The sequence below is a fragment of the Triplophysa dalaica genome, chromosome 23 (assembly GCF_015846415.1).
Source record: "Triplophysa dalaica isolate WHDGS20190420 chromosome 23, ASM1584641v1, whole genome shotgun sequence".
Lineage (NCBI taxonomy): Eukaryota > Metazoa > Chordata > Actinopteri > Cypriniformes > Nemacheilidae > Triplophysa > Triplophysa dalaica.
In genome coordinates, this window is record NC_079564.1 from 18034149 (window position 1) to 18059495 (window position 25347).

The following is a 25347-nucleotide window of genomic DNA, read 5'->3' on the forward strand; positions in this document are numbered from 1 at the left end:
GTCGCTACTTTAATTTACACCACTACTGCAGGTGATATTACAGACAGGCGAGTTTTAAACCTCTAAGAGAAGAGCAGCCCATCTCTGCAGTGATGATCATGTGTCATACACCACACACGCATGTTTACATCCAATCCACAAGAAAAGCATGATGCATTAATATTCAATGCGCATGTGTGTGTGTGTGTGTGTTGGGGGAGACGAGGAATGTGAGCATGTTCATATTTCATGTCATTATCAGGTTACATGAATGTTCACGTTGTGTGTAAAACTACAGACGGAGCGCTTGTCACACACCCCTGCGCCCACTGATCTCAGGTGTAGTGTAATTGGGGGCTTGTCTGCGGTTTGAACCCTGTGGCTCTTATAGATGACGTGAGATTCACAGCAACTAAATCAACATTTCAAGAAGCATTTAAAATAGAATTTTGGCATGATAGGTTCCCTTAAAGTGAAGTTAAAATGAAGCCACCTTAAGGTTTGCTAGGTCTTGGAATATAATAAAACTCAGAAGGATTCATTAATTTTTTTGAAGAATGCTCAGAAATAATCTGGATTTTGGTACATTTGATAAGAAATGTTTGCGCTCATATTGAGATCTTCAATATATTGTCTTTTGATTGCAGATTTAACAAATCTGAGCTCAGTTTGACACATTGTTGACATCTCTTCTGAAACTCTAATGACAGACACATTTGAAAGATTTCTGACCCTTTTTTTCTCAGGAGTAACATCTGAGACACTTGCTTTCCATATAATCTCATTGATATCTAGGAGAAAAAATTAGATTTTTACTTTCTAATATCATACATACAATTATTAATATTAATACGTAAAAAGTAAATGCTGACACGGAATTGCTTTCTGTGTGAACTTTCTGTTCTGGATCTCTAGAGATGAAGGTGTACTTCTTAAATAAAGAGATTAAATACAATCCTTGCGGAACTCAAACACACAGAAACATTTGGTTTGAAAGCCCCTTTAGTTTAATAGCCCTGGAGGGATCTGTTTAAGAAATCAGTTAAAGTTATTAGTGTATCACAGTAACAAAGAGTGTCTGACTCTCTCACTGTATAAAGAGAGCGAGAGAGGGAGGGAGCGAGCGGAGGAATGTGTCTTTTTGTATTTGCATGCTGAAACAGCAGTGTGTTCTAAATGTCTTCAGAGATGAAAGACAATTAAGTCTTTAGTCATCTAATTACATACTGCTCTCTCTCTCTCTCTCTCTCTCTCTCTCCCACTCATACAATTTCTATTTCAAGAACTGATGTGTTATCATGCTATATAACACAGTTTAACATTTTATTGTGTTATGTGATCTGGCAAGCATCTTTGGGGATCAAACCCATAACCTTTGCAATGCTCTTTACTAGTTGAACATCTGAGACATGTTCCAGGTCTCGCTGCATGATTTGACGGTGCGTGGCGGCGGTCAGTGTCGTCTTGACAGGCGTGTGTGATCCAGTGTAATCTATGGTGTAATCTAGTCCTATCTCTAGTTGTGAAGCTCGACTGAGAGAAATCCAAAGTCTTTGTTTAGACATGTGGAAGGAGTAAACACAGAAGCCATCCTTATTTGATGTTGACAGCGCTGAAGTTAGTTGATCTGGGTCTCCTGGATTACTTACAAGTGTCTGATCACTTCTACTGATAACCTTTTGTGTTAGTGAAAGTAGGTGAATAAGAAATCTGTGAATAATCAATAGTGTCTTTAAGTTCTCTTCAGCGGCATGCAGGTGGTTACAGTGAGAAATCAATGCTGAGCGGACAAAACCTGGAACATCGGAGAGGAAAGTTAGGATTTACCAGAAACAAATAGTCTCTCTCTCTCTCTTCTGTTTAAATAATGCAATCGTTACTATAGGTGATTGATCTGTAGAGGAATGGTGATAAATTACACTAGTCTCTTCTTGTTTCTTCCACCAGTTCTGAGGTGTTTATTTCGAGAGTTTAGCAGCGTGACCTCAAAACACACACACATGTTCAGTTACAGTTTGTTATATATATATATAAATAATACACATTGCTAAAAACAGTGCATTGTATCTGCTTGTCACTAGTGTCTATAATTAGATCTAAATCAGGGCAGGGAGAGAGGGCACTCGGAGAGACTTTTATTATGTAAGGAATTGCAGGCGCCCAGTGACCATTATGTGGGACAAGGATTCTGCATTACTTTACGAACAAAGATGAACTTGTTCTGTTAAGTTGATATATGAGGCAAAGTTGATTTCTGATAAAAGTAAATGTTATCACAAACATTGCTTTTAGGAGGATGGTCCTCTCTGTTTGTACTCTTTTCGCTAAATTTTCCTCTTTTGTGTTTTCTTTTTATATGTTAAGTTGCTTTGAAACAATGTGATGCAATGTAATACGTGTATTGAACATAGAAATACACAAGCATATAGATGGCATCCAAACACTCACTTTTTTTCATACTCTATTCACTGGGCTTTTTGTTCAGGGCTTTATAGTTGGGTTTTTGTAGATAATATTTAGACATATAAATTGTTATGTAAGTGATGAGAACATAATGCTGGGAAAGCAAAGCTATTGGTAGTTAGCTGGACCTTCAGCCTGGCCCACTTATCATGGGATCAACATTTGAATGAATATTCAGTATACAGCTTAGCACTATGAACCATGTGTATCCAAAATAAAAATGAATAATATTTGAGCAATTTGAACATAGACATAAGTAGACACGTCTCTCTGAATTATTCAGAAACTGTCAAGACAATCTCATCTAATGTTACTTAAAGATTTCAGTGAAACAGCGACGCTGTGTGCCCACTGTATGGCATTACAACAGAAATTACAACTATTTTTACTATTTAATTATTGTAATACTTATGATTGTTTTCGATCATTGAACGTTTGGTTTAATATACATATTCTTGTGTTTATAAGTAAACTATTTATGTATGTATGTATGTATGTATGTCAGGCAGCTCAACAAAGAGCTGATGTGTAGGTAACCATGTAAAGTAAAGCGCGTGAAGAAACTGTTTATATTGACGACGCGGGACGTTACGATGGTGCGCGATTTGAAACGTCAAAACCAACGGCTGTCGCGGTAATACTGCGCCTAATGTGTGGTAAATAAATCCGTTTATGATTTATTTGTTCAGGAAAATTGATCGGATATGAAGAGTAATTAAAGGTAAGACTGTTTAAGCAGTTTCTGTATATTATATAGTTTTTTTTTAAATACCAAAGCCATTTCGCCTGTACGATACTGTAAACACGAATATAATATAACAGGTGTTTATTGAATGAGCTGCTTGTCCAGACAGCATTATTTTCAACTTTCAATATGTGTATAAAAGTGAGGTTGATTTTTAGATAGAATAGTGAGATGATCTACATAGTGAGCTTACCTGTTTGAGATTCAAAGTCAACTGACTGGGAGGAAGAATCTTTGGGCATCACGAGCCTCACAGTTACCTAGACTTTATTTTGGACATAGGGATCTGTCAGAGGAAGCTTGTCTACTTAGGGAAGACACTGGGCTGCCTGAATAGACAGTACATCTTAACAATCAAAAATTGTGTGTATTCATCTGTAATAACTTAAAATGTGAATCAAATGTATTTTTACAGTTTAAAGTGTCATTTTAACAGTAACTATTTTTATTTCCCCCTAATTTTTAAAATAAATGATTATCAATCACTGCAAATATTCTAGATATAGATAGTGTGGAATTAGCACAGAAAATAAAATGTTCAATTGCTTAACAATGTGTTTTTTCATAGATGAATAAAGATGCAGATACACCTGTTTTTGGGGTGTTCCCTAGACTCCGCCCCCAACCTTCATCCCAGGAGCCCTCTAAACTCTATCAGGTGTGTGTCTGGGGGGGGGGGTCTCAGTATTTACATGAGCAAAAGTGCAGCTTGTCAAGATTTCTCATTTAGAGCATGTAAGTTCATCTTGTTCACCTTGGATGTTTTCTGATCTTGCTTTCCGTGGTGTTTCAGATGTCTGTACGTAACAGTGAATATCCGCCCATCCTGCAGAGTCACTCACGGACTCTAGCGGTGCCGTATAAAGAGCTGCGCTTCCACAGAAATCCCTGCGATTCTATCGGGAACAACTACAGACTCAAAGCCCAACACTTAAAAATAGAACATCTTCATCGCAAGAGTCACTGGCAGACGCCTCGTATCCTAAAACTCAAAGATTATCTCAAATGTGTCAAAAGTACATTCACTTTAGTTTCAAAATGTACGAAAAGTCAAAACATACGCTCTAAACTTAAGATTGTTGGTTTTACTACAGTTTGTGTAGAATCTTACTGACACAGTAATACCGACTGTGACCACAAACACAAACTCTTTCAATGTGTCCCACTTTAACTTTCTGTCAGTGCACTGTGATGTCTCTGGTGTGGGGAGGGCCGTCAGGAGACTAACTACAGCCCGAACGCAAAGGTAAATGTGATGTCTCATGCACGCACTCACGTGCACGCACACAAACACACACAAATAAATATTTGTCAATGTATGCATATTTGTTTATTAAATCCTACAGCAGAGACATTGTCCATAGATTTTCTGACATTTCTAAAAGGCCACCTCTGTCACCATGTCAGCAACTTGACATTATGCGGCATCAAGAGGGACTACAAAATAAGGGAGAGCCCACAGAGAGAGAGTTAGAGGTCAGTGTCAGTTACACCCACCCGTCTCCCATCCGTCCATCCAAACTAATTTAGTCTCTTGTCCTTTTGATTTCTCTTAGAGGTACATGTACTATATTCATGAGGGTATTTATGGTCACATGTTGGCCCCCCAACCACAAGAGCAAATCAGCAACATCCTGCAGTTGGTGCCCAGCCATTTCCACGGCGACGAGAGGAAGATGCAGAGGATGCGGAAACATCTGGAGGAGGTCCAGAGCGATTATGATTTCAGCCTCCGCAAGAGCATCGGTATGACACAGAACACTATCTAGAATGGATAGTGCAGCTTTCAAACCGTGATTTGTGAATAAATGCTTTAAAGTGATACTTCACCCAAAAATGAAAATTCTGTCACTGTTTACTCACCCACTGATTGTTCCAAACCTGTATCGTTGTACTTTTAATCACAAAGGAAGATATGTGGAAGAATGTCAGCAACAGAGCAGATCTCGTCCCCCATTGACTCCCTTAGTATTTGCCGCAAACATGTGTTTTTCTGTGTCTTTGGTGTGTTGCCCATGCATGTATCAGACTTGTAAAACTGCAAAATTAAAGTCAGGATACAAAAGATGCGTTCTATCTAAAAGCGAATGCTGCGAATGCTGCCTGAAACACCTTGTGCAACCACACCCCCACAAATCTACGTCAGTTGATGGTCTGATTTGACTAAGACCGCCCAAATGTAAATGCAAGTAAGGTGTGTGTACCTGTCAGTACTATTGAAGAGGAACCTGATGTTCCAAAAATGGTAAGAAGCGCTACATTTCCATCACACGCTTGCAGTATTCACTACGCACCGGTTAACTGGCCAATCATAGCACACCTCGCTTTTCAGAGCCATGAGCTTTGTAAAAAATCTGTGTGTTTCAGAGAGGCGGGGCAAAGAGGAAATACAAACATGCACGGTGTGTGGAAAATACAGCGTTTTTGAACCTTAAATCGTGTATACACATTACATTACATCTAAAACAAAACAATAATATTCGTTTTATCCGAGACATATGACCCCTTTAATAGTTTATTCAGTAGAAATGACCTGGCGTTACAAGTAATGCTCATAAAATGGCATCATCTCCTATAAATGGTTGGTTCCAAACATTCAGTGTTTGAAACTGTCATCTAATTCATGATACTGTATTATGTAGGACTGCTGTGATCAGTGAGTGAATTCATTCTGCTTGCTTGTATTACAGTCGATTATATCCTGCTAGATCCGGAGGAGAAAGTGCGTCTGTCAATATCCGCCGTTCCCAAACTCTTTCCAACGTTTGTCATCCATGCGCCTGTTCCCTGGTCTGAGAGCTATCAGCAGACTCACAGCTGGCTGAAGGAGAACCTCCACACCCTGAACCCAATGCTGCGTCATCTACAGAAGCTCTGGATGAGCAGGTCAGGATCACTCATCCCATCATGTTATACATCACACTCGATTTCATAATCATCTTCTGTCTGTCTGCTTCTCTGCAGCTTCTCCTCTTTGAGGTTTGTGCGCCTGGAGGATCTTCTCTCCACTGATCTTCCTCTCCTGCCGGCTGAATTTGAGACGTTGGTGTGCAATAAGTGCCAATGCACCCGAGATGCACTGCTTAACAAGTAAGAGCCGTTCTGTTCATGTATGTTGTATAAAGGGACAAAAAGTCAGTGTGTGTTGTTTTATTTGTTGATTTGTGTGGTGTAAATAACATGAGTGTGGTGCGGTGAGAGAATCAGGAAAGATTGAATGGTGGTACAGTGAGACACATGACATATGAGCTGTGACTGTACTGTATGTTCCATTCTCATGTTCTGTGTGAACTCTCTAAACCTTCCACTGTAGTCACCTGAATCTTGCTCTGTAATTACAACTTTCCACACATTCAATAGAAGAGCAGCGCTGTCACAAAACTATAAATATAGATCTGCAGAAAACAGCAGCGGTGTTATGAAAAGACTGCAGGTCACAAAAACAAATTCACTCGTTAATGATGTATCCGCTTGTATTTTTTGTGCATTTTTTATTGCAGTCAATAGTGCTAATGCTGTCACACACAGTGTAGCGTGTCTCTTCTGGAGTGTTGATGTGTTTGAATACGTGTGTGCGTGTGAGTGTGGTTTTGTTTGAATCGTTCTCTTCACCCTGGAGACCTTTGTTCCTCGTTCTGTATCCATGGTCTTCTCAAGCTACCCAGACACATGCACACAATAGAAGCCTTTAAACTCTTGAATGAAGAAGGAAGTTAAGCGAAACTTTAACAAGCTCGGCGTCAATGGAACTGCCACAACAAACAATGTGCTTGTATTTAGAAAATATTTACATTAGAAAGAAATCGAAACAAATTCAAATTCAAATGTTCAAATGTTATATCCCAGTTTTATTAAGAGACAACAGTCTGACATATTTTGCCTCATTTGTAAGTCGCTTTGGCTGAAAGTTTCTGCTTAATGACTTAATTTAAATGAAATGGTAAGTTTAGGGTGAGATCGGATGGGATCTGTTTGTTTGTGCAATAAATAATAAAAGGGAGAATTTGGGAAAGAATTTTCTTGCAGTTCTGTTGGGTGAAGGTAATGACACAGAAGTTGCTCCTTTTTTGCTGAAGGGACCACATAAAGTATTTGAAAGAGAAGTGTTTAAGATGGTTTTTAAAAAGAAAATGTTGTTAAAAAATCTTAAATGGTGTTTTAAGAACTAATTACTTTTAAAGGTACAGTGCGGGTTTTTTTAATGATCTATTGACAAAAATGCAATATCATATGCAAAACTATGTGGTCAGAGATGTATAAAGAAATACATAAAGATGCCGTATGTTTTTATTATCTTAGAATCAGCTACTCCTAACTACACCGTGGATCCCTTTACAATCACCATGTTGTTTCTACAGTAGCCTTAAACGGACAAACTGTTTTTAACAACACGCTTTATAAATACGTTATCTCCTTCAGCAAAGGGGCGAAAACATTATGACATCATAGTCCTGTGTCAGCCACCACATCAGAAGGAAGGGGGGGATGGAGTGAGCTGTTGGTTGCAATTCACAACATCACCACTAGATGCCACTAAAATCTCCACATTGCTCCTGTAAATTTCTACCAATCAGTAAAAGAAAAAAGCAGAATGTGATATTATAATAAAGGGACATTGTTACTGTTGTGTTTGTGCAGTTGGTTGCCGCACTGTGTTTCTCTCTTCGAGAAGTTTGCAGACGCATGGCTGCCACTGGTGCCAAAGAAAGCAAGTCTTGCTCCTGTAAAGATCTGTGAGCTCTTGAACTGTGTGGCTGCGCTGATGTCACTGCAGCTGCGAAGTCTGGTTATTGCATCACTGCATGACCTGCTGCAGTTTCTCCAGCTGCATCAGGTATGAGGTCCAGTAACATCTGATACTCTCTGCGTTCCAGACTGTAAATACTGTAAACAACATTGTGTGTTTGAGAACTGCATACAGATATATACAGGCTTAAAATGACTGTACCCTAATAGTCAATGAATAATGTTCTTTCACCATTTGTTCATCTACAGTAATTATGAACAAAGTATTATTGTCAGATCCAAATTAATCTGATATTCAAATCTGTTTGTCTTTATAAATCATCCAATCCGATGTAAAAGCAAGATCTTCTTTGATATTTAAATGTTTGTGTTTTTATTCTGTGTTTGTGTTTCTGGCAGAATGGAAATGATTTTGGCGAGTGTTTTGATGAACTCCAGTACACACAGCGTCCGGTGTTACTGGTGAAGTTAAGATTCGAGGAGCCTAGAATCATATTTGAACCTTCACTGCAGAGCTGCTGGGAGCTCATAGAGCAAGCGTTTACAAAGATCATCACCAGCGCACATGACATACCACGGGTATATAAACATAAAAAATATACAAAGCTTTCCAATGATTTCTCTTGTTTTTGAAGCCCACACTTTCATGCTTTTTGCTTGTCCTGTAGTTTAAGTTTGTGGGCACATGATCCAAAATAAATAAAAACCACTAGAAACATAGTGTTCGAAAAAAGATTCATTCACAACCAAAACACCACTAGCTGCCATAATAATCAGTGAATCTGTGCATTTAGACTGGGTCAGAAAAAGTGTGTGTGAATACACATGTGTGTTTGTGTTTCTCTACAGGTGGAGTGTAAGCTGTTCCCAGATATTGGAGACTCTATCATGTTGTGGTCAGTGAGACCCGACGAGACATTTGTACTGGACATCATGAACAGAGCAAGAGAGATCTTTGAGAGGAACACCATCGGACCTCAGAGGTTCAGTATTTTTTGGAGAATCACAACTCATGAGTCATGTGCCAAATGACACTGTAGTGTCTGTAGTGAATGTGTGATGTGTTGTGCACTGTAGGTATGTGGATGTATACAAGACCTACAGTGAAGCACTGGATGTACAAGACATAATGGAGTTCCTCAATGCTAAACACTCACTGCAGGCATTTACTAAGGTACCGTACACACACACACACACACGTTTCAAACCAAAGATTTGAACAGTTTGTATATACCTGTATAAACCTTTTAGGCAACACAGGGGTGAAAGCAAAGACTTTGACAATAGTTTTTTCTTCTGTGTCTTGTAGAAAATATCAGTTGTGCAGAACCTAAGGAAGGACATCGCGTCTCTGCATGTGACCGTTCCGCTGTCACTGTTCTGCCTGGACGCGGTGAACCTCAACCAAGACCTGTGTGACAAAGCAGGGCATCTCATAGATGTCCTCATCACATTCATTATGGAGGAGAACCGAGGACTTAACAAGAGGTGAGACTAAACTTTCTTCACAACCTTAAAGGAAAATTATTATGATATGATATCATGATATGATTTTCATATTACAGTCAATTCCTAATTCATCGAATCAAGTTTAACTCTAAATTTTGTTTTCACTAAACATTGTAGTTTTAGACATGTATCCCATTGCAACTGTAACATGGGTGTGAATGTTGACTTATGTTGCCTTTAAAGCAACAGCAGAGAACTTTTGCGTATGGTTCCACCATGTTGTTGATAAGCGGAATTGTCTGTTACCAATGTCGTAAAAATACTGCCGCTGTATAAGCATCCACGTGGGCAGCGCAATAAAGTGAATTTGTTGACTGAGCAGAAACCGTCATGTCACCTCCTAAACTGTGCATGTACCAACTCATGGTTGTTAGCCGCTACGCATAGTGTGCTAGTTACACAGCAGCTAACGTTAACTACATAACACATTTGCAGTCACCCAAAACACAACACATGGACCTGAATGTGTTAAGTAACCAACGGCAATCATTTTCTGTAGTTATATTTTTGGAAAGGCGTTGTGCTATGTGTAACAGGTGCAATCACTTACTTACACTCAACTTGCTATGGGAATAATAGTGCCATAATAGTGCCTAGCATAGTAACTATAGATAACGATAACATTAGTCCATGTGCATGAACTAAGGAATCAGCAACTTTTGACCATAAAACATTTATTGTTTTTAGAGAGATTATTTTAAGGTCGAAGAACTTTCTGTTGTTGCTTTAAGTAAGAAAAAGAGAGATCAGAATCAATCAATGATCAATGTGATTTCTCTGTCATCGTGAACTAGAATCTGCCATCGATACGATGAGATAGTGGACAGAATCCTGAGCAGGCCGAGCTGCACAGAGGAGCTGGTGGCATTAATTCAGTACATGAAACACACCAGTGATGTGATGGTGTACAAACTGGGTCATGAGACCGAGGAGGCCGCCAGACGACTATTCTTCCTCCTGGACTATGTAACTCTGACAGGTACAAACTTCTTTTTCATCAGATAATAATAAATGCACACATGACATAAATGCATCTTGACAGCGGAGGATATAAAGCTGTTCAGCACTGTGATCAACTGGCCCAGAGAGATTCTGTCTTCACTTCAGCTCAATAAAACACAACTGGAAGATCAGAGACACAAAGCTGGATTGAATCTGACCAACAGGTGCTCGCACTCTGACACGCACGCCAAACACAACATAAACATGTGACACTAACCTGACAACAAGCGCACGTTTCTATTGTCAGATTGACCCAGTTGACGGACAGGACACTGAAGGATATAGAAAAGGAGGTTGACATCTTTAAGGTGAAAGAGAAGATGACTTTAGAGGAGATGAAGAACAACGTTGAGAAGCTCAATGAGATCAGCATTAATTTGGCGACTGTCGCTAAGGAGCTCGAGGTTTGTGAATGAAATTACATTGATGTTGTGAAGTGTTGGTGAAGTGTAACACATGTGTTTATGTGTGTTTGTCAGGATGTAAATAGAGAGCAGGGGCTGCTGGACATGCAACAGAGCGACTTTCCTGTTATACAGACACTGATGGAGAGGAAACAGCCATATGAGCAGCTCTGGACCACAGTACTTGAGTTTCACACCAAATCTGATGTGTGGATGAATGGTACAACATGTACTTGCACAAACACTCATGTTATTATGGACTCAGAAGAGATTCAGAAGAGACAAAAGTCAATATTATTGAAGATCTCAATACAAACTCAAAAGTTTCTCATTAAATGTACTCAAATCCATGGCTTCCAAATGGTGATCTACAAATGTCTTACAAAAAATTCCTGTGTTTTTGTGTCCCGTGGGTTTTGTTCAGGTCCATTGCTGGGTCTGAATGCGGAGACTATATCAGAGGAGTTAGGAAACATGTGGCGCAGCATGTACAAACTCACAAAGCTCTTCTCAGATCGGACGGGACCCGGACGCGTGGCTGAGAACTTCAAGAAAAAGATTGATAAATTTAAACAGCATCTGCACGTTCTGACGGCCGTCTGCAATCCTGGATTAAAGGACAGACACTGGGAGATGGTACATCAGTAATACACGTGTCTGTGTTATATCTCATGTGTGAATCAGCTGGGTTTTTTCGTTGTGTTCTGAATGTATGATTTGTTTGTCACAGATCAGTGCTGTTGTGGGTGTTGATGTTAAACCGGACAGGGAATCATCTCTGCATCAGATGGTGGAGCTCGGACTGGCCAAGTACAACGATAAGTAAGTCTGACCCTTGACCTGGTGATGTTACTGTTGGTTATGTTTCTGTGAGAGGTCGTGTTATCGCTCTCTCTCTCTTCTGCAGGATGGAAGAAATCGGCGCTACAGCCAGTAAAGAATATTCTCTAGAAAACTCCCTGGACAAAATGAAACGAGAGTGGGCGGAGCTACGCTTAATGCTTTCTCCCTATAAAGACACGGTAAAGCAGAGTACACGCCATAGACATTTATTTTCATGTTGGGTTTGATTCTCACGGGTCAGCTGAAGTGTGTCCAATGTACCAATGAATAGCTTTTATTTTTTTAGCACTTTTGAGACCTTTTTAGTAATGCTGAGAAGACAAAATAAGTACAAATATTTTTTTTATTTTTTAATAAATGTGCATAATAATGTAGAGTTACAGATGTTATATTTTATATTATTGTTTTTGAATACATTATTTTACATTTGAAGAAGTAATAGTTTACCAAAAACAAAGTCAGGGTTTTTACTGGCTCAAAATGAGACGGAGGTGGTGCCATCCTTATGTTGTACACACACACACGTGTAAGTCTACCGTACCTTTAAGTGTCCTAACCAAACACATTACATATTAAAACATAAAAATTTATCTTGAAAATGACAATTATTAAGTTAAATAAAACATTACTTTTATTTAACCAAACAGAAAGCTTTTTATCTTTTTTATCTAACTTTTCTGCCCACAGTAGCTAACTAAAATAACCGCTCTTACTAAATGAGCGAAGCTCATTCACACCCTGCGTTCTCTTGAGGTTCATTGAGCTTTGAATGATTCACAACAGTCCAATCGAATCGGTTCAAAGGAGTCATTTGTGGCGAGTCGTTCTGAACGCAATGTGTGTTCATACTTACTTACTCACTGTGTTCAGTACTGTGAATAACGCTGATTCAAGGAGCCAACTGCACAGTTATTAAAACTACACAATGATGTCCGCCATGTTAATTTAAGAAACCTTTTAAGAAATTGTACGTACTTCGAGTTCGATGCAAAGCAAACTACATTCATGTGAAAAGCCTTGAAACAGCTAATACAGCTCCTCTTAGCTCTTGCACTACAAGTCTTCAACGCCTCACTGGGCTGATAACGAAACAGCGCCTCATTGGAGTGCAACTGCAGTTACAAATGACAGTCTGTTGAATAGACACAGTGTTTTTTGTGAAGAAACACAACATAATTTTGCTGAGAGACTGGGGTAGCACAAAATTTGTCTGAGGCGGTCACCTCAAATTTTTCTATGCTTGAAAATCGCTCCAAGTAGGGATGCACGATAAATTATAAGCCATATCATAAAATGTATATTTTAAATACATTACTATTTTTGTGTTGTGATCATTCATTTTCTATTATTAGCAAAACATTGTTGATGTAGGTACAGTTTGTAGAGACAATATTTATGAATGTGTAAATTATAGCAACAAATGCATATTGTTTGAAGCCGACTGCTGTCTGAAAGCTTTCTGTCTTGAAAGCAGTTAGACTATTAATAATTTTTTTCTGGGTTGATATGGAAGAACATCATTTGTTTATTAGAAAAAAAATATATCAGAAGAGTTTGAAGGTTATAGAATCGCTAACTAGTGTAAAATAGGCTTGGTTACCTTGTTTTCTGCAGTCAATGTTTTCAAATCAAAGAAGTTGTCCACTTTTATAGCTTGGGTGAACTATTCCTTTAATAATAGAAAAATATTAACATAAATATATTAAATAAACCTTATAGAATGATGCCTTATATTGTTTTTTTTTATTTATTAAAATATTTTTCAATATTTTTCATGCCCTCACTAGCCTGACCTGAAGATAAAACAATGTAATATACTAAAATGTTGATTTATGTTATGTGCTTGTGTGTGAAGGGTACAAGTGTTTTATCTGCTGTGGATGATATTCAGCTTCTGTTGGACGATCACATCATTAAGACTCAGACTATGAGAGGATCTCCGTTCATCAAACCCATCGAGTCTGACACAAAGGTGTCATCACACAGCACACACAAGCAAAAACACATCACTGATTCATGTTGAGACAACTTCTAGTTTATTTCCATGAAATGTTCTCTGTCTGTTGTATGATGATTATGGTCATTTGTGAATGTTTCTCTGTCTCGTTCTGTCTGTCTGTAGCTGTGGGAGGAGAAGCTGCAGAACATGCAAGAGATCATAGATGCCATGCTGCAGTGTCAGGCCATGTGGATGTATCTCGAATCCATTTTCAGCTCTGAAGACATCATCGCTCAGATGCCAGAGAACGGACGCAAGTTCTCCATTGTGGACAGTTACTGGAGGACCATCATCACCGAGACGGTCTGTTGGGATTATTACTGATCGCAGAAAGTTGTGTCGGAAGTTTTTTTTATGGAGATTTCTTTAACCAGAATGTGTGTGAGAATCTGACATTACTAGGCACGTTGTGTCACATGTGTTACAGTTAAAAGACACGCATGTGCTGGTGGCGACAGAGCAGCCCAACATGCTGCGTCGCCTTCAGGAGTCCAACACCTTCCTTGAGGAGATCCAGCATGGCTTGAACTCTTACCTAGAGAAAAAGAGACTCTTCTTCCCACGGTGAGAGAACAATCAGTCTGATGATTGAAATGATTTCAACACAATGTCTCTAAACTTTCTCCCCTGTCTAGGTTTTTCTTCCTGTCTAACGATGAGATGTTGGAGATCTTGTCAGAGACGAAGGATCCTCTGCGCGTTCAGCCTCATCTTAAGAAGTGTTTTGAGGGTATCGCTAAACTAGAGTTCACAGCAGACATGGAGATCACAGGAATGATCAGCTCAGAGAAAGAGACCGTTCCCTTAATACAGACCATCTACCCAGTCAAAGCCAATGTACAGAGAGAGAAAGACATATGAAATGTGTGATATGATTACCTAGATGTCAGATTATGTTTTAGACACGTGTGTTTTGTGTTTAAGGGAATGGTTGAAAAGTGGCTTCTGGAGGTTGAAAACATGATGATGAGCAGCATTAGAGACGTCATCAAACAGGGAATGGAGCAGTACCCGGAGGTACACAAACACACACACACACACGTTCAGTAAAACATGATGAGTGTGTCATATGTGTATATGTGTGCTAACACGTGTTTCAGGTGCCCAGGATAAAGTGGGTGCTGCAGTGGCCGGGTCAGGTCGTGATCTGTGCATCCTGTATTTTCTGGACCAGTGAAGTGTCTGAAGCTATAAAGACCAACACTCTTCATGTGAGCAACACACACATGCATGCACACACACGCGCACACACACAGACAACCCCCCCCCCCCCACACACACACACACATACAGATGATTTTAAATGTGATACTGCACCTTATATTATAAATAGGACTGTCAAATGATTAATCGCATTCAGAATGGTAGTTTGTGTTTACATATTGTCTGTGTACTGTGCATATTAATTTTGTATTTATAAACACATACACATACATTTTTACATATTTAGGATTTGTATTTATTTATATTAACCAATAATCAAATTATGTATATTTGTTTATAAATATGAAATTAATATGCACAGTAAACACAAATTTATTCTAGATGCGATTAATGGTGATCATTTGACAGCTCTTATTATAAACAAAGGGTGGGTTGCAGCAACAAGGATTAGGTCTAAATCTAGATTAAATCAAGGATTATTTATAATTGTGTTGCACCAAACTGTAAACTTTGTTTAAAAAATGATCAGGTTTATATTTAAGATATCATTTGATCCAGGTTTTAATTTGACTATTATTTTAAACTCTGATTTGGGGATTAACTTTAAAGTTTATACTGAGGAGGTTTAAATAATTAAAAACATATCTATAATACAATGTGCGGAAAACTGATCGGAAACAGACACATAATTAAGAATGTGCTTAAGTGTAATGTTTTTTAGTAGATAAAATGGAAATAAATATAACAACTCAGCACAGAGTGAGGGCACGGCGGTTTTATAAACTGGGTAGTCGGCTGTGAAGCGTCAAGTTTAAGATGCCCTGCTTATTAATCCAAAACACACAAGCACAACGTCTGTGATTAAACAGGATATGACTGACATCCTGAGAGAAAATTGAGAGGTTTTAAATAGCAAAATTACATTTCTATTAAATGCACAAGCTGTTTATTACCTTTTACACTGGCAAACCCATCATGGCGGATAAAATGAATCGCAGATGACATTTTAAATATCCATGATTGTTTATCTTTGTTTAAATTTCAGTGGTTCAACACAACTCGAATTTAAATAAAACTACGATCAACAAACCCTGGATGAGCTCCAACCTCTGTTTACTTTAAATGATGTTTAATTTACAAAGTTCGGGGGGAGCCGGAGCATATAATCAGCCGTCTGGTCTATAATCAGCAATCACAGCGTATACACAATCAGCTCTATAGCGAGCTCGCTAATAAATAGGGAAACCATCTTACCTGCTCTATCTCCTAAGATTAAACATCCCTCCTCCACCCCGGCTCTCTCCCAAGCTCACTGTCCCACAGGAACCCCGGGGGGTTTGCTCTGGGCTCAGACCGGTTCCAAGCTCGGCGCACTCGCCCGTACCAAGGTAGAGTGTTTCGGGTTCGGATAGATCTGGTGAGCTCGGAGCCCGCAGCACGCCAAATACGCATAACCTTCATAACCAAGCTCAATCATTATCCCTATCAACATCACTGTTATCTGCGCAGGTGAACTCGTGAATCCTTGTTGGTACAACGCACCCTATGAGCAACAAAAATACTATTGGCAATGCTGTAACAGTGTATTCTACAAATTCAGTGTGTGCTTGTGTTATAGGCATATGTCGAGAAAAGTAACACTCAGATCACTGACATAGTCGAGCTGGTTCGGGGAAAGTTGTCCAGTGGTTCGAGGATGACACTCGGAGCTCTGATTGTGATTGATGTCCATGGTATGTTTCATTTTCATCACTGATATACAGTAGGCACGCACAGGTTTAAATTATTCGATACCTTTTGGATTGAATATGATCAGTTTGGAAAAACTTTGGAAAAATCTTTCAGTGATGTAAACTCTCCAGAGGTCACGACTCTTGCTCTTTCCCCCATGCAGCACGTGACGTGGTGAGTAAACTGGCTCAGGATGGAGTTTCGTCTCTGAATGATTTCCAGTGGATTTCCCAGCTGAGGTATTTCTGGGAGGATGGGGAGGTCATGCTAAGAATGATCACCACCACCATCAGATACGGCTACGAGTATCTCGGGAACTCGCCGCGTCTCGTCATCACACCTCTGACCGACCGCTGCTACAGGTGACCGCTGCTATTCCGTTAACCTGCAACGGTTCTATTTTAAACCGTTGAAATATTTAAAGTTCCTTGGATGTCATGTTAAATGCCGATTGCTCCACAGGACGCTGATGGGCGCTCTGAAGCTGAATCTGGGTGGAGCTCCAGAGGGTCCAGCGGGAACGGGAAAAACAGAGACTACTAAAGATCTGGCTAAAGCATTAGCCAAACAGGTGCACAGACACACACAAACACACACACACAAACATAGTCTGGCGATAATTTGAACATATTTAAATATATATTTATAGATTGAGCACTGAATACATGATTTAAATGAGTTTGAATGCATGTTTGTGTTTAGTGTGTGGTCTTCAACTGCTCTGATGGTCTGGACTACAAAGCCATGAGTAAATTTTTCAAGGGTCTGGCACAGTCTGGGGCCTGGGCGTGTTTCGATGAGTTCAACCGCATCGAGGTCAGCGCATACTGATCGCTGAATTATTCAATGATGTTTTCAGCAGATAACAGTTCTCTGTCTTTCTGCCGTTGTCAGGTGGAGGTGTTGTCTGTGGTCGCTCAGCAGATTCTGAGTATTCAACAGGCCATAATGCGTAACATGCAGACGTTTATGTTTGAAGGGACCGAGCTCTCTCTCAACCCCACCTGCTGTGTGTTTATCACCATGAATCCAGGATACGCAGGACGAGCCGAACTCCCAGATAACCTGAAGGTAAACAAACACACACGCTATTATCACAAGAGCGTTTGAGAGAAACATCGTAGGCTTTATATATTGTAGCAAATTCCATAATATGAGATGGAATGGATAATAATTGGAATCTCTTGTGTGGAGGCTCTCTTCCGCACAGTTGCCATGATGGTTCCAGATTATGGATTGATCGGAGAGATATCGCTGTATTCGATGGGGTTCACAGCATCCCGCAGGTAAAACCTGCTCAGAATCATCATTACTCACAGATCCAGATGTTTTGTTGAAATTCTCCTGTGTTCCTCGTGGCGTCCACTGTAGTTTGGCCCAGAAGATCGTGGCGACATACCGTCTGTGTTCAGAGCAGCTCTCATCTCAACCTCACTATGATTACGGGATGCGTGCGGTGAAATCCGTCCTCACTGCTGCAGGAAACCTGAAGCTGAAATATCCACAGGAGGATGAAAGGGTGTTGCTGCTTAGAGCGCTCATGGATGTCAACATGGCCAAGTTCCTTGCGCAGGATTTACCGCTGTTTCAGGTGTGCAAAGACAGGCTCAGTTCCACTCTGAATAAAGTAGATAATCACTTCCATATTATCAATGCGACATTTTTTAACTTGAAGTGATTTGTTGGTACACACATGATGTCTACTGAAACGCTTTCATGCTGTCTAATTCAATCAAACTCTTGATGTTGAGTAGATGTGGGTGTTACAGGCCGAAGTCACAGTATGGTGTAGTTCACGTGAATGTGTACATGATGGTGTGTTTTTAGGGCATCATCACTGATCTGTTTCCTGGAGTTCTGCTGCCCAAACCTGATTATGAGTTACTGTTGAAAGGTTTGCATGAAAACATCGCTAAGATGAAACTGCAGCCCGTGCCGTGGTTCATCAGCAAAATTATACAAGTACAATAAACTCTTTCCATGATTTATCTTGATTTATTTAAATGCTTCAAGTGGCATGCATATCTCATGCTTCTTCCTGTGTGCGTGCGCAGGTGTATGACATGATGTTGGTCAGACATGGCTTCATGATCGTTGGAGAGCCGATGGGAGGAAAAACCTCCGCTTATAAAGTTCTGGCTGGAGCGTTACGTGATCTTTATAAAGGTAATCAAGTCCTGAATTTAAATCATCAAGCAAATATGTTGTCATTCATGCCACATGCTTACACTATGTTCATCCAGAGGGACTGATGGAGGAGTTTGCCGTAGATTTCCGCATCATCAATCCGAAGGCTATCACTATGGGTCAGCTGTACGGATGCTTTGATCCCGCCAGTCACGAGTGGTCGGACGGCGTATTGGCCACATCATTCAGACAGCAGGCTCAGTCCACCGCAGACGACCGTCAGTGGATCGTATTTGACGGGCCTATTGATGCCGTCTGGATTGAAAACATGAACACGGTTTTAGATGATAACAAGAAGGTTCTGCGTTGCTCCTAACAAAATGTTTGATTTACGGAAGGAAATTATCCTGTGAGATCATCTGCCATCTGATGTGTTTGTGTTGTTTACAGCTGTGTCTGATGAGTGGAGAGATCATTCAGATGAGTCCTAAGATGAGTCTGATCTTTGAGCCTGCCGATCTTGAGCAGGCATCACCAGCTACTGTCAGCAGGTGACCAATAAACCAATAGTCATTTTAATCAAGACACAATAGGTTTTATGATTTGTGTCGATATAAAAACCTCAGATACACTTTTAAACATGACTCTTCCTTAGGTGTGGTATGATCTATATGGAGCCGCATCAGTTGGGTTGGACACCCCTCAGAGACTCTTACATGGACACATTACCCGAGAACCTGTCAGATGAACACAGAACGCTGGTGAGAGACACTTATACATAGAGTGAACAGATGTTTTACTGGTTGAATGACTATTAATGAATAAATCGCTAAAAGCGATATTTTTCGAAAATCTAGGTTTAGGGGTAGGGAATATAAGAGAGGTCTTTGTGCACAGTATAAAAATGTGTGTGTGTGTTGTGTTGTAGATTTTGGATCTGTTTAACTGGCTGGTTCAACCCTGTTTGGACTTCATTTATCATGAGTGTGGTTTCTTAGTCCAAACCTCACCAATTCACCTGACCTACAGTCTGATGCGCCTCTACACCTGCCTACTGGGTACATACAAAATATTTTTATATTATACATTATACATGAATGATTTATATATATTGATGATATTTATGACTAAATGGACCTGGATCACTAAACCAGTATTAAGTAGCACGGGATTTTTTTTTTAGGAAAATAAATTTGGTCAAAATTATCGATTATCTTTTGTGTCAAAAATCAGTAGGGTATTAAATAAAGATCATGTTCCATGAAGATCTTTTGTAAATTTCCGACCTTAATTATATAAAAACTTTATTTTTGTGAATGGTTGGTTGAACTATAGTTCAAAGGCAATTTTCTCAACAAATTTTTTTTGTTGCACACTAAGATTCCAGAGCTTTGAACGGTTGTATCTCAACCAGATATTGTCATTTTCTAACAACTCATACATCAATAGAAATTATTCATGTAATGTAAAAAAATCTCAATTTTGAAAAATTGACCCGTAAGAGTTGTGTTTCCGCAAAGAGAGAACTTTGCGTTAACAACACAAGGTTGTGGGTTTGATCCCAGGGGATTTCACATAACTAAGCATAAATGCATAGGATAATGCAATGTAAGTCTCTTTGGATAAAAGCATTTGCCAAATGCGTAAATGTAAATGTTTGTTGTCCAGGGTCACAAATGCCTTGTAAAATGTGTTGAAATACATAAACACAAGATTTAAACTGAATATGCTTTACCTTATTTGACCCATCTGTGTTTATATTTGGGGTATCTTCATTTACACTTTAATTATGTGTGAAGCTTGTTATCAAGATGAATTTAATATATTATTAACTGTCAAAATCACCAGCGTGTTTTTCAGAAAAAGATCATGTCCCACCTGTATCTTAAGACTGGACTCACAACGAAAGCTATTTGTGTAAAAAATGGAACATTCAAACAATTCTTGATTTGAGATGTTTGTGTTCACATGTACAGATGAGATCGTTCAGTCCGGACAGGACGGAGCAGAACCAATGAGCAGTCAGCAGGTGACGCTATGGCTTCAGGCTCTTTTCCTCTTCTCTGTGGTCTGGAGTTTGGGCGGAACCGTCAACGGCCACAGCAGAAAGAAGTTTGATGCGTTCTATCGAAACCTCATCATGGGTGCGATCCCCAGTCACCCTCGACCCCAGAGCGTGAAACTCACTAAGAACAATGTCTTTCCAGAGAGAGGTCAGCTGATTCATCTGCATAATCTATTTAATCCGGTAGTTCCCTTTGTCATGGAACACATGGAAATGCCCAGAAATTGACATTTGCAGGCCTGAAATATTTATATATATATTTTTTTTAAGCCATTAAAATGAAGTGAATGTGTATATGTTATGATCAATAATATTTCCTACACTAGAATTTTTTGAATCCATGATAGCACACATACATCTGGGAGACATTTACATCTGCAAGATGTATTTTTTGATTGTTTGTTCATCTGCAATACGGCTCCTGTCAGATGTCATATAGACATCTAGAAGATGTTTATGATTTAAAACTGCTCTTCCTACGCCGTTTATCAAATGTCTTTACACACCAAAGGTTTTCCAAATCTCTAGATCTTTAGCAGACATCTTACAGACGCACATGTGCTATCTAGGGTCTATTTTTTCATCTTTAATAATGAATGAAACAGAACAAATTGAATCTTTTGGTCATCTTTAAACATAAGGTGGATGTTTTAAGAAAGTCACTTAAAATTAGAAGAAGCATCAATTTATAGCGTCACATTTTTTTGATTGATGTGTTAATGAATGTTGTCGTCTCTGTTCTTCACACAGGCACTGTTTATGATTATTATTTTCATAAACAGGGCAGCGGTCAGTGGAACAGCTGGACTGAATCTATCAGTACAGAGGACAGAGTCATTCCTGCTGCTGCAAAAGTACAAGATATGATATGCACCACATTTACATCAGAAACTTTATTATATGTTGGGCAACATGATGAAGTGAAGATGTATACGCGCATTCTCTCTGTCTCTCTCTCTCTCTCTCTCTCAGGTGTCTGATCTCATCATACCCACAGCAGAAACATCCCGCCAGCTCTTCTTCCTCAGGATGTATCTGTCACACGAGGTGCCCGCGCTGATTGTGGGACCCACAGGAACAGGCAAATCAGTGATCAACAACAACTTCCTGATGTCTCTACCTAAAGAGAGATACACACCCAACTGCATCAACTTCTCCGCCCGGACCTCAGCCAATCAGACGCAAGATATCATCATGTCCAAACTGGACCGCCGGCGCAAAGGTGTGTTTGGACCACCGGTGGGCAAGAAATGCATCATCTATGTGGGTAAGAAAAAGTTTAGTACAAACCCTGTGTAAGATACAGCCCCCTTTAGACATTTAGCGAGCACCTTCATGCAAAGGTAAATGTTTTCCTGTTTTTGTAACTGTTTATTATTAATGTTAGTATAAAAGTGAACGAGACCAAAAAAACGGTGTGTGTGACCCAGTGTGTCTCCTCCGCTGCTTGTCTGCAGATGATCTGAACATGCCTGCTAAAGAGGTGTATGGAGCTCAACCTCCCATCGAACTCCTGCGGCAGTGGATCGATCACCATCACTGGTATGACAAAAAAGACACGTCCAGACTGGACATCGAGGATGTGCTCTTTATGTCGGCTATGGGGCCACCTGGTGGAGGGAGAAATGACATTACAGGTAAACATCTGATTTTAAATGATCACAAGAAAGGTGTTTTATATGTTGTCATTGTTTTGTGTTCCGTGTCCCTCGCAGGACGATTCACACGACACTTGAATATTTTATCTATCGATTCGTTTGATGACGAGACGCTTGGTAACATCTTCACTTCCATCAGCGACTGGCACTTCAGTAACGGGTTTGACGCTTCATTCTGCAGGTGTGTGGATGTACAGTGCTCGTTTGTGTTATCTATTTGAAAACAGTGAGGAAATATGTGTAATAATATAATATTATTTGAAAAACTCAATAAAAAAAAATTTAAGATCCAAAATATTAATCAAACTGCAGACAGGTTGTTTTGATTACGTAATAATAACTCTTGCTGACTTACACAATGAAAACATGATAACATAAAACATTTTTTTGTTGCAAAGTTTTAGCAAACAAACTCATCATATGTCTGTCTGGGTGTGTGTGTTTCAGGTTGGGTAGAATCATGGTTCAGGCCACTATGGCCGTGTATAAGGACGCCATAGAGAGTTTCCTGCCCACTCCATCCAAATCTCACTATATCTTCAACCTGCGAGACTTTGCCAGAGTCATTCGGGGTGTAATGCTGTGCCCATCAACACACATGCAGGTGAACTGTCACACACACAGACACACACACACACGGGGTCTTTTATTAGACATAATGATTTTTATAGTGTTCAAACTGTATTTTGTATCTCGTAAACCTACCTCTAAACATAACCTTCACAGAAGACCATCTCCATTCTTACATTTTCAAATAAACATCATTTTGTTTGATTTATAAGATTTCTTCATCTCCTCTTGGTCCCCATACTGTAGAGTTTACCAGGACCATACACACACTGCAGACACTCACAGACAAACTCACACACAAAAGACACACAAAGACGCATCCAAACACATACACAGACACATACAGTGAAACACTCACAAAACACAGAAAAACACAAACTCTTTCATACTCACCTATAAAGGCACAGCAGACAATTCTGTTGCTTTGTGTTCAGAAAGATTCTGTGAGTTTTGTATTTCTGTTTCTGCAGGAAGGTGATAAATTAATAAGATTATGGATTCATGAGGTGTATCGTGTGTTTTACGATAGACTGGTTGATAATGATGACAGAGAGAATTTTTTTAGCCTCATTAAAGAGAAGACATCAGCATATTTCAAGCAGAGCATTGACAAGGTGAGAGAAACATTCAGCAACTATTTTCATGACATATTGTCCTCTTTTACTTTCATGTGAAATTAGACTCCAACATTTCATGAAGGTGAAATATCATTAAATTAAAATAATATGATTTTTAAAAAAGAATTAATCCGGTTATGGATATTTTCGATTGGTTAATTTCTAATTGTAATAATATAGATTGACCGTTTTCTCTTCACACTGTTCAGCTCCTCGGGCATCTCACTCTGTCTGGTAAAGTTGAAGATGATAGCATTCGCAGCTTGTTTTTTGGCGACTTCGCCAAACCAGACTCTGCCAGTAAACCGTACGATGAGATCACAGACCTGCGTGCGCTCACAGAGGTGATGGACGTCTACCTGCGAGAGTTTAATAACATCAGCAAAGCACCCATGAACCTCGTCATGTTTCAGTTCGCCATTGAACATATCTCCAGAATTTGTCGCGTGCTGAAACAAGACAACGGACACCTTCTCCTGGTCGGCATCGGCGGCTCGGGAAGGCAGAGCACTACTAGACTCGCCACCTTTATCAACGACTATGAGCTGTTTCAGATCGAACTCACCAAGAACTACAGCATGTCTGACTGGCGCGACAGCCTGAAACACCTGATGCTGAAAGCTGGGGTCGAAGGGAAGAAAACAACGTTTCTGTTTAGCGACAACCAGATTAAAGATGAAGCCTTTGTTGAAGACATCAACATGCTGCTGAACACGGGAGACGTGCCGAACATCTTTCCTGCAGACGAGCGCGGTGACATCATCGAAAAAGTTCAGGGAATTACACAAATGGAAGGAAGAAAGATTGACATCACACCACTGTCCATGTACAACTACTTCATTGACCGAGTCAAAGCCAACCTTCATATTGTTCTTGGTACGCTAGACTCTTGGATCTAAATAGATCTATTGTATTTTACACAAATAATTTTGTTTTAATACATCAAACTGTGTCCATGTGTGTCTGATAGCGATGAGCCCGATTGGGGAAGGTTTCCGCAACCGTCTGAGGATGTTTCCATCCCTGATCAACTGCTGCACCATAGACTGGTTTCAGGCCTGGCCCAAAGACGCACTGGAGATGGTCGCCAACAAGTTCCTTGAGGATCTTGACCTGGAGGAGAACATCATGACAGAGTGAGCTCATAAACAAGACTTCCTTCCATAATCCCATACTTCACATTTACAGTAATCCACCGAGGCAATTTTATGCGGCTGAACACGGCGGTTGCAGGCGTTTAAATGGCGTTTTTGTTTTGCAAGCTGAGGTGTGTTGGCTACTATGATAGAACCCCAGCTGCTGCTGTTTCCGTTGGAAACAATTAAAAAAACCACTGTACGCCGGCAGAAACGCCTTGGTGGCCACAGCCCCTTAATGAAGCTCATCTATATCAACTTGTCGTTTTTCTACAAAAAGATACTAAGATTCCAGTTCACCAGATTAATCTACAGAGACAGATGCAAGTACACAGTTCATTGGTTGATTTTCCCAAAAGTGTTTGGTTCAACAAAACACAAAAAAGTTCCTGCTCATATGTTGATCGTTCATAGTTCAGGAGATTTGAAGGAACAAGTTTTCAGTTGTGTCATTTAAAGGGGGATTCACATTTCGCATCTTTGCACGGTCAAGTTCCTTATTTTAAATGTAGACACACGGCAGGCGCACACACATCGGGTCATTTGACTAGAGAAAGCTCACGTTTTCCGCTCGGTTTTAGTCGCGAAA

The 25347-nt window shown here is 39.8% G+C and overlaps 1 protein-coding gene across 5 annotated transcripts in view; it reads left to right on the forward strand.

Annotated features, from left to right (window-relative positions):
• Nucleotides 1-3023: 3023 nt before the first annotated feature.
• Nucleotides 3024-25347, forward strand: part of dnah3 (dynein axonemal heavy chain 3) — a 29890-nt gene continuing 7566 nt past the window's right edge. The window contains exons 1-48 of one of the 5 annotated variants that reach the window (XM_056737920.1): nt 3024-3163; nt 3756-3845; nt 3981-4164; nt 4370-4433; nt 4534-4663; nt 4744-4933; nt 5878-6073; nt 6152-6277; nt 7826-8021; nt 8333-8512; nt 8783-8916; nt 9011-9107; nt 9243-9421; nt 10237-10421; nt 10485-10608; nt 10692-10848; nt 10924-11068; nt 11273-11484; nt 11579-11670; nt 11756-11870; nt 13547-13663; nt 13814-13993; nt 14118-14254; nt 14326-14527; nt 14615-14707; nt 14791-14901; nt 16473-16587; nt 16749-16947; nt 17048-17156; nt 17288-17401; nt 17480-17656; nt 17780-17871; nt 17957-18176; nt 18413-18547; nt 18640-18751; nt 18829-19070; nt 19163-19263; nt 19368-19473; nt 19641-19770; nt 20689-20925; nt 21528-21631; nt 21750-22044; nt 22235-22414; nt 22493-22616; nt 22883-23039; nt 23476-23619; nt 23832-24498; nt 24593-24758. In XM_056737920.1, coding sequence (XP_056593898.1) covers nt 3756-3845; nt 3981-4164; nt 4370-4433; nt 4534-4663; nt 4744-4933; nt 5878-6073; nt 6152-6277; nt 7826-8021; nt 8333-8512; nt 8783-8916; nt 9011-9107; nt 9243-9421; nt 10237-10421; nt 10485-10608; nt 10692-10848; nt 10924-11068; nt 11273-11484; nt 11579-11670; nt 11756-11870; nt 13547-13663; nt 13814-13993; nt 14118-14254; nt 14326-14527; nt 14615-14707; nt 14791-14901; nt 16473-16587; nt 16749-16947; nt 17048-17156; nt 17288-17401; nt 17480-17656; nt 17780-17871; nt 17957-18176; nt 18413-18547; nt 18640-18751; nt 18829-19070; nt 19163-19263; nt 19368-19473; nt 19641-19770; nt 20689-20925; nt 21528-21631; nt 21750-22044; nt 22235-22414; nt 22493-22616; nt 22883-23039; nt 23476-23619; nt 23832-24498; nt 24593-24758 — 7562 coding nt within the window. In that variant the 5' untranslated portion in view covers nt 3024-3163. Of the gene's footprint in view, nt 3164-3500; nt 3551-3755; nt 3846-3980; nt 4165-4369; nt 4434-4533; nt 4664-4743; nt 4934-5877; nt 6074-6151; nt 6278-7825; nt 8022-8332; nt 8513-8782; nt 8917-9010; nt 9108-9242; nt 9422-10236; nt 10422-10484; nt 10609-10691; nt 10849-10923; nt 11069-11272; nt 11485-11578; nt 11671-11755; nt 11871-13546; nt 13664-13813; nt 13994-14117; nt 14255-14325; nt 14528-14614; nt 14708-14790; nt 14902-16472; nt 16588-16748; nt 16948-17047; nt 17157-17287; nt 17402-17479; nt 17657-17779; nt 17872-17956; nt 18177-18412; nt 18548-18639; nt 18752-18828; nt 19071-19162; nt 19264-19367; nt 19474-19640; nt 19771-20688; nt 20926-21527; nt 21632-21749; nt 22045-22234; nt 22415-22492; nt 22617-22882; nt 23040-23475; nt 23620-23831; nt 24499-24592; nt 24759-25347 lie in introns of those variants that run through there. The other 4 variants (XM_056737922.1, XM_056737923.1, XM_056737921.1 and 1 more) reach the window with 4 other exon arrangements.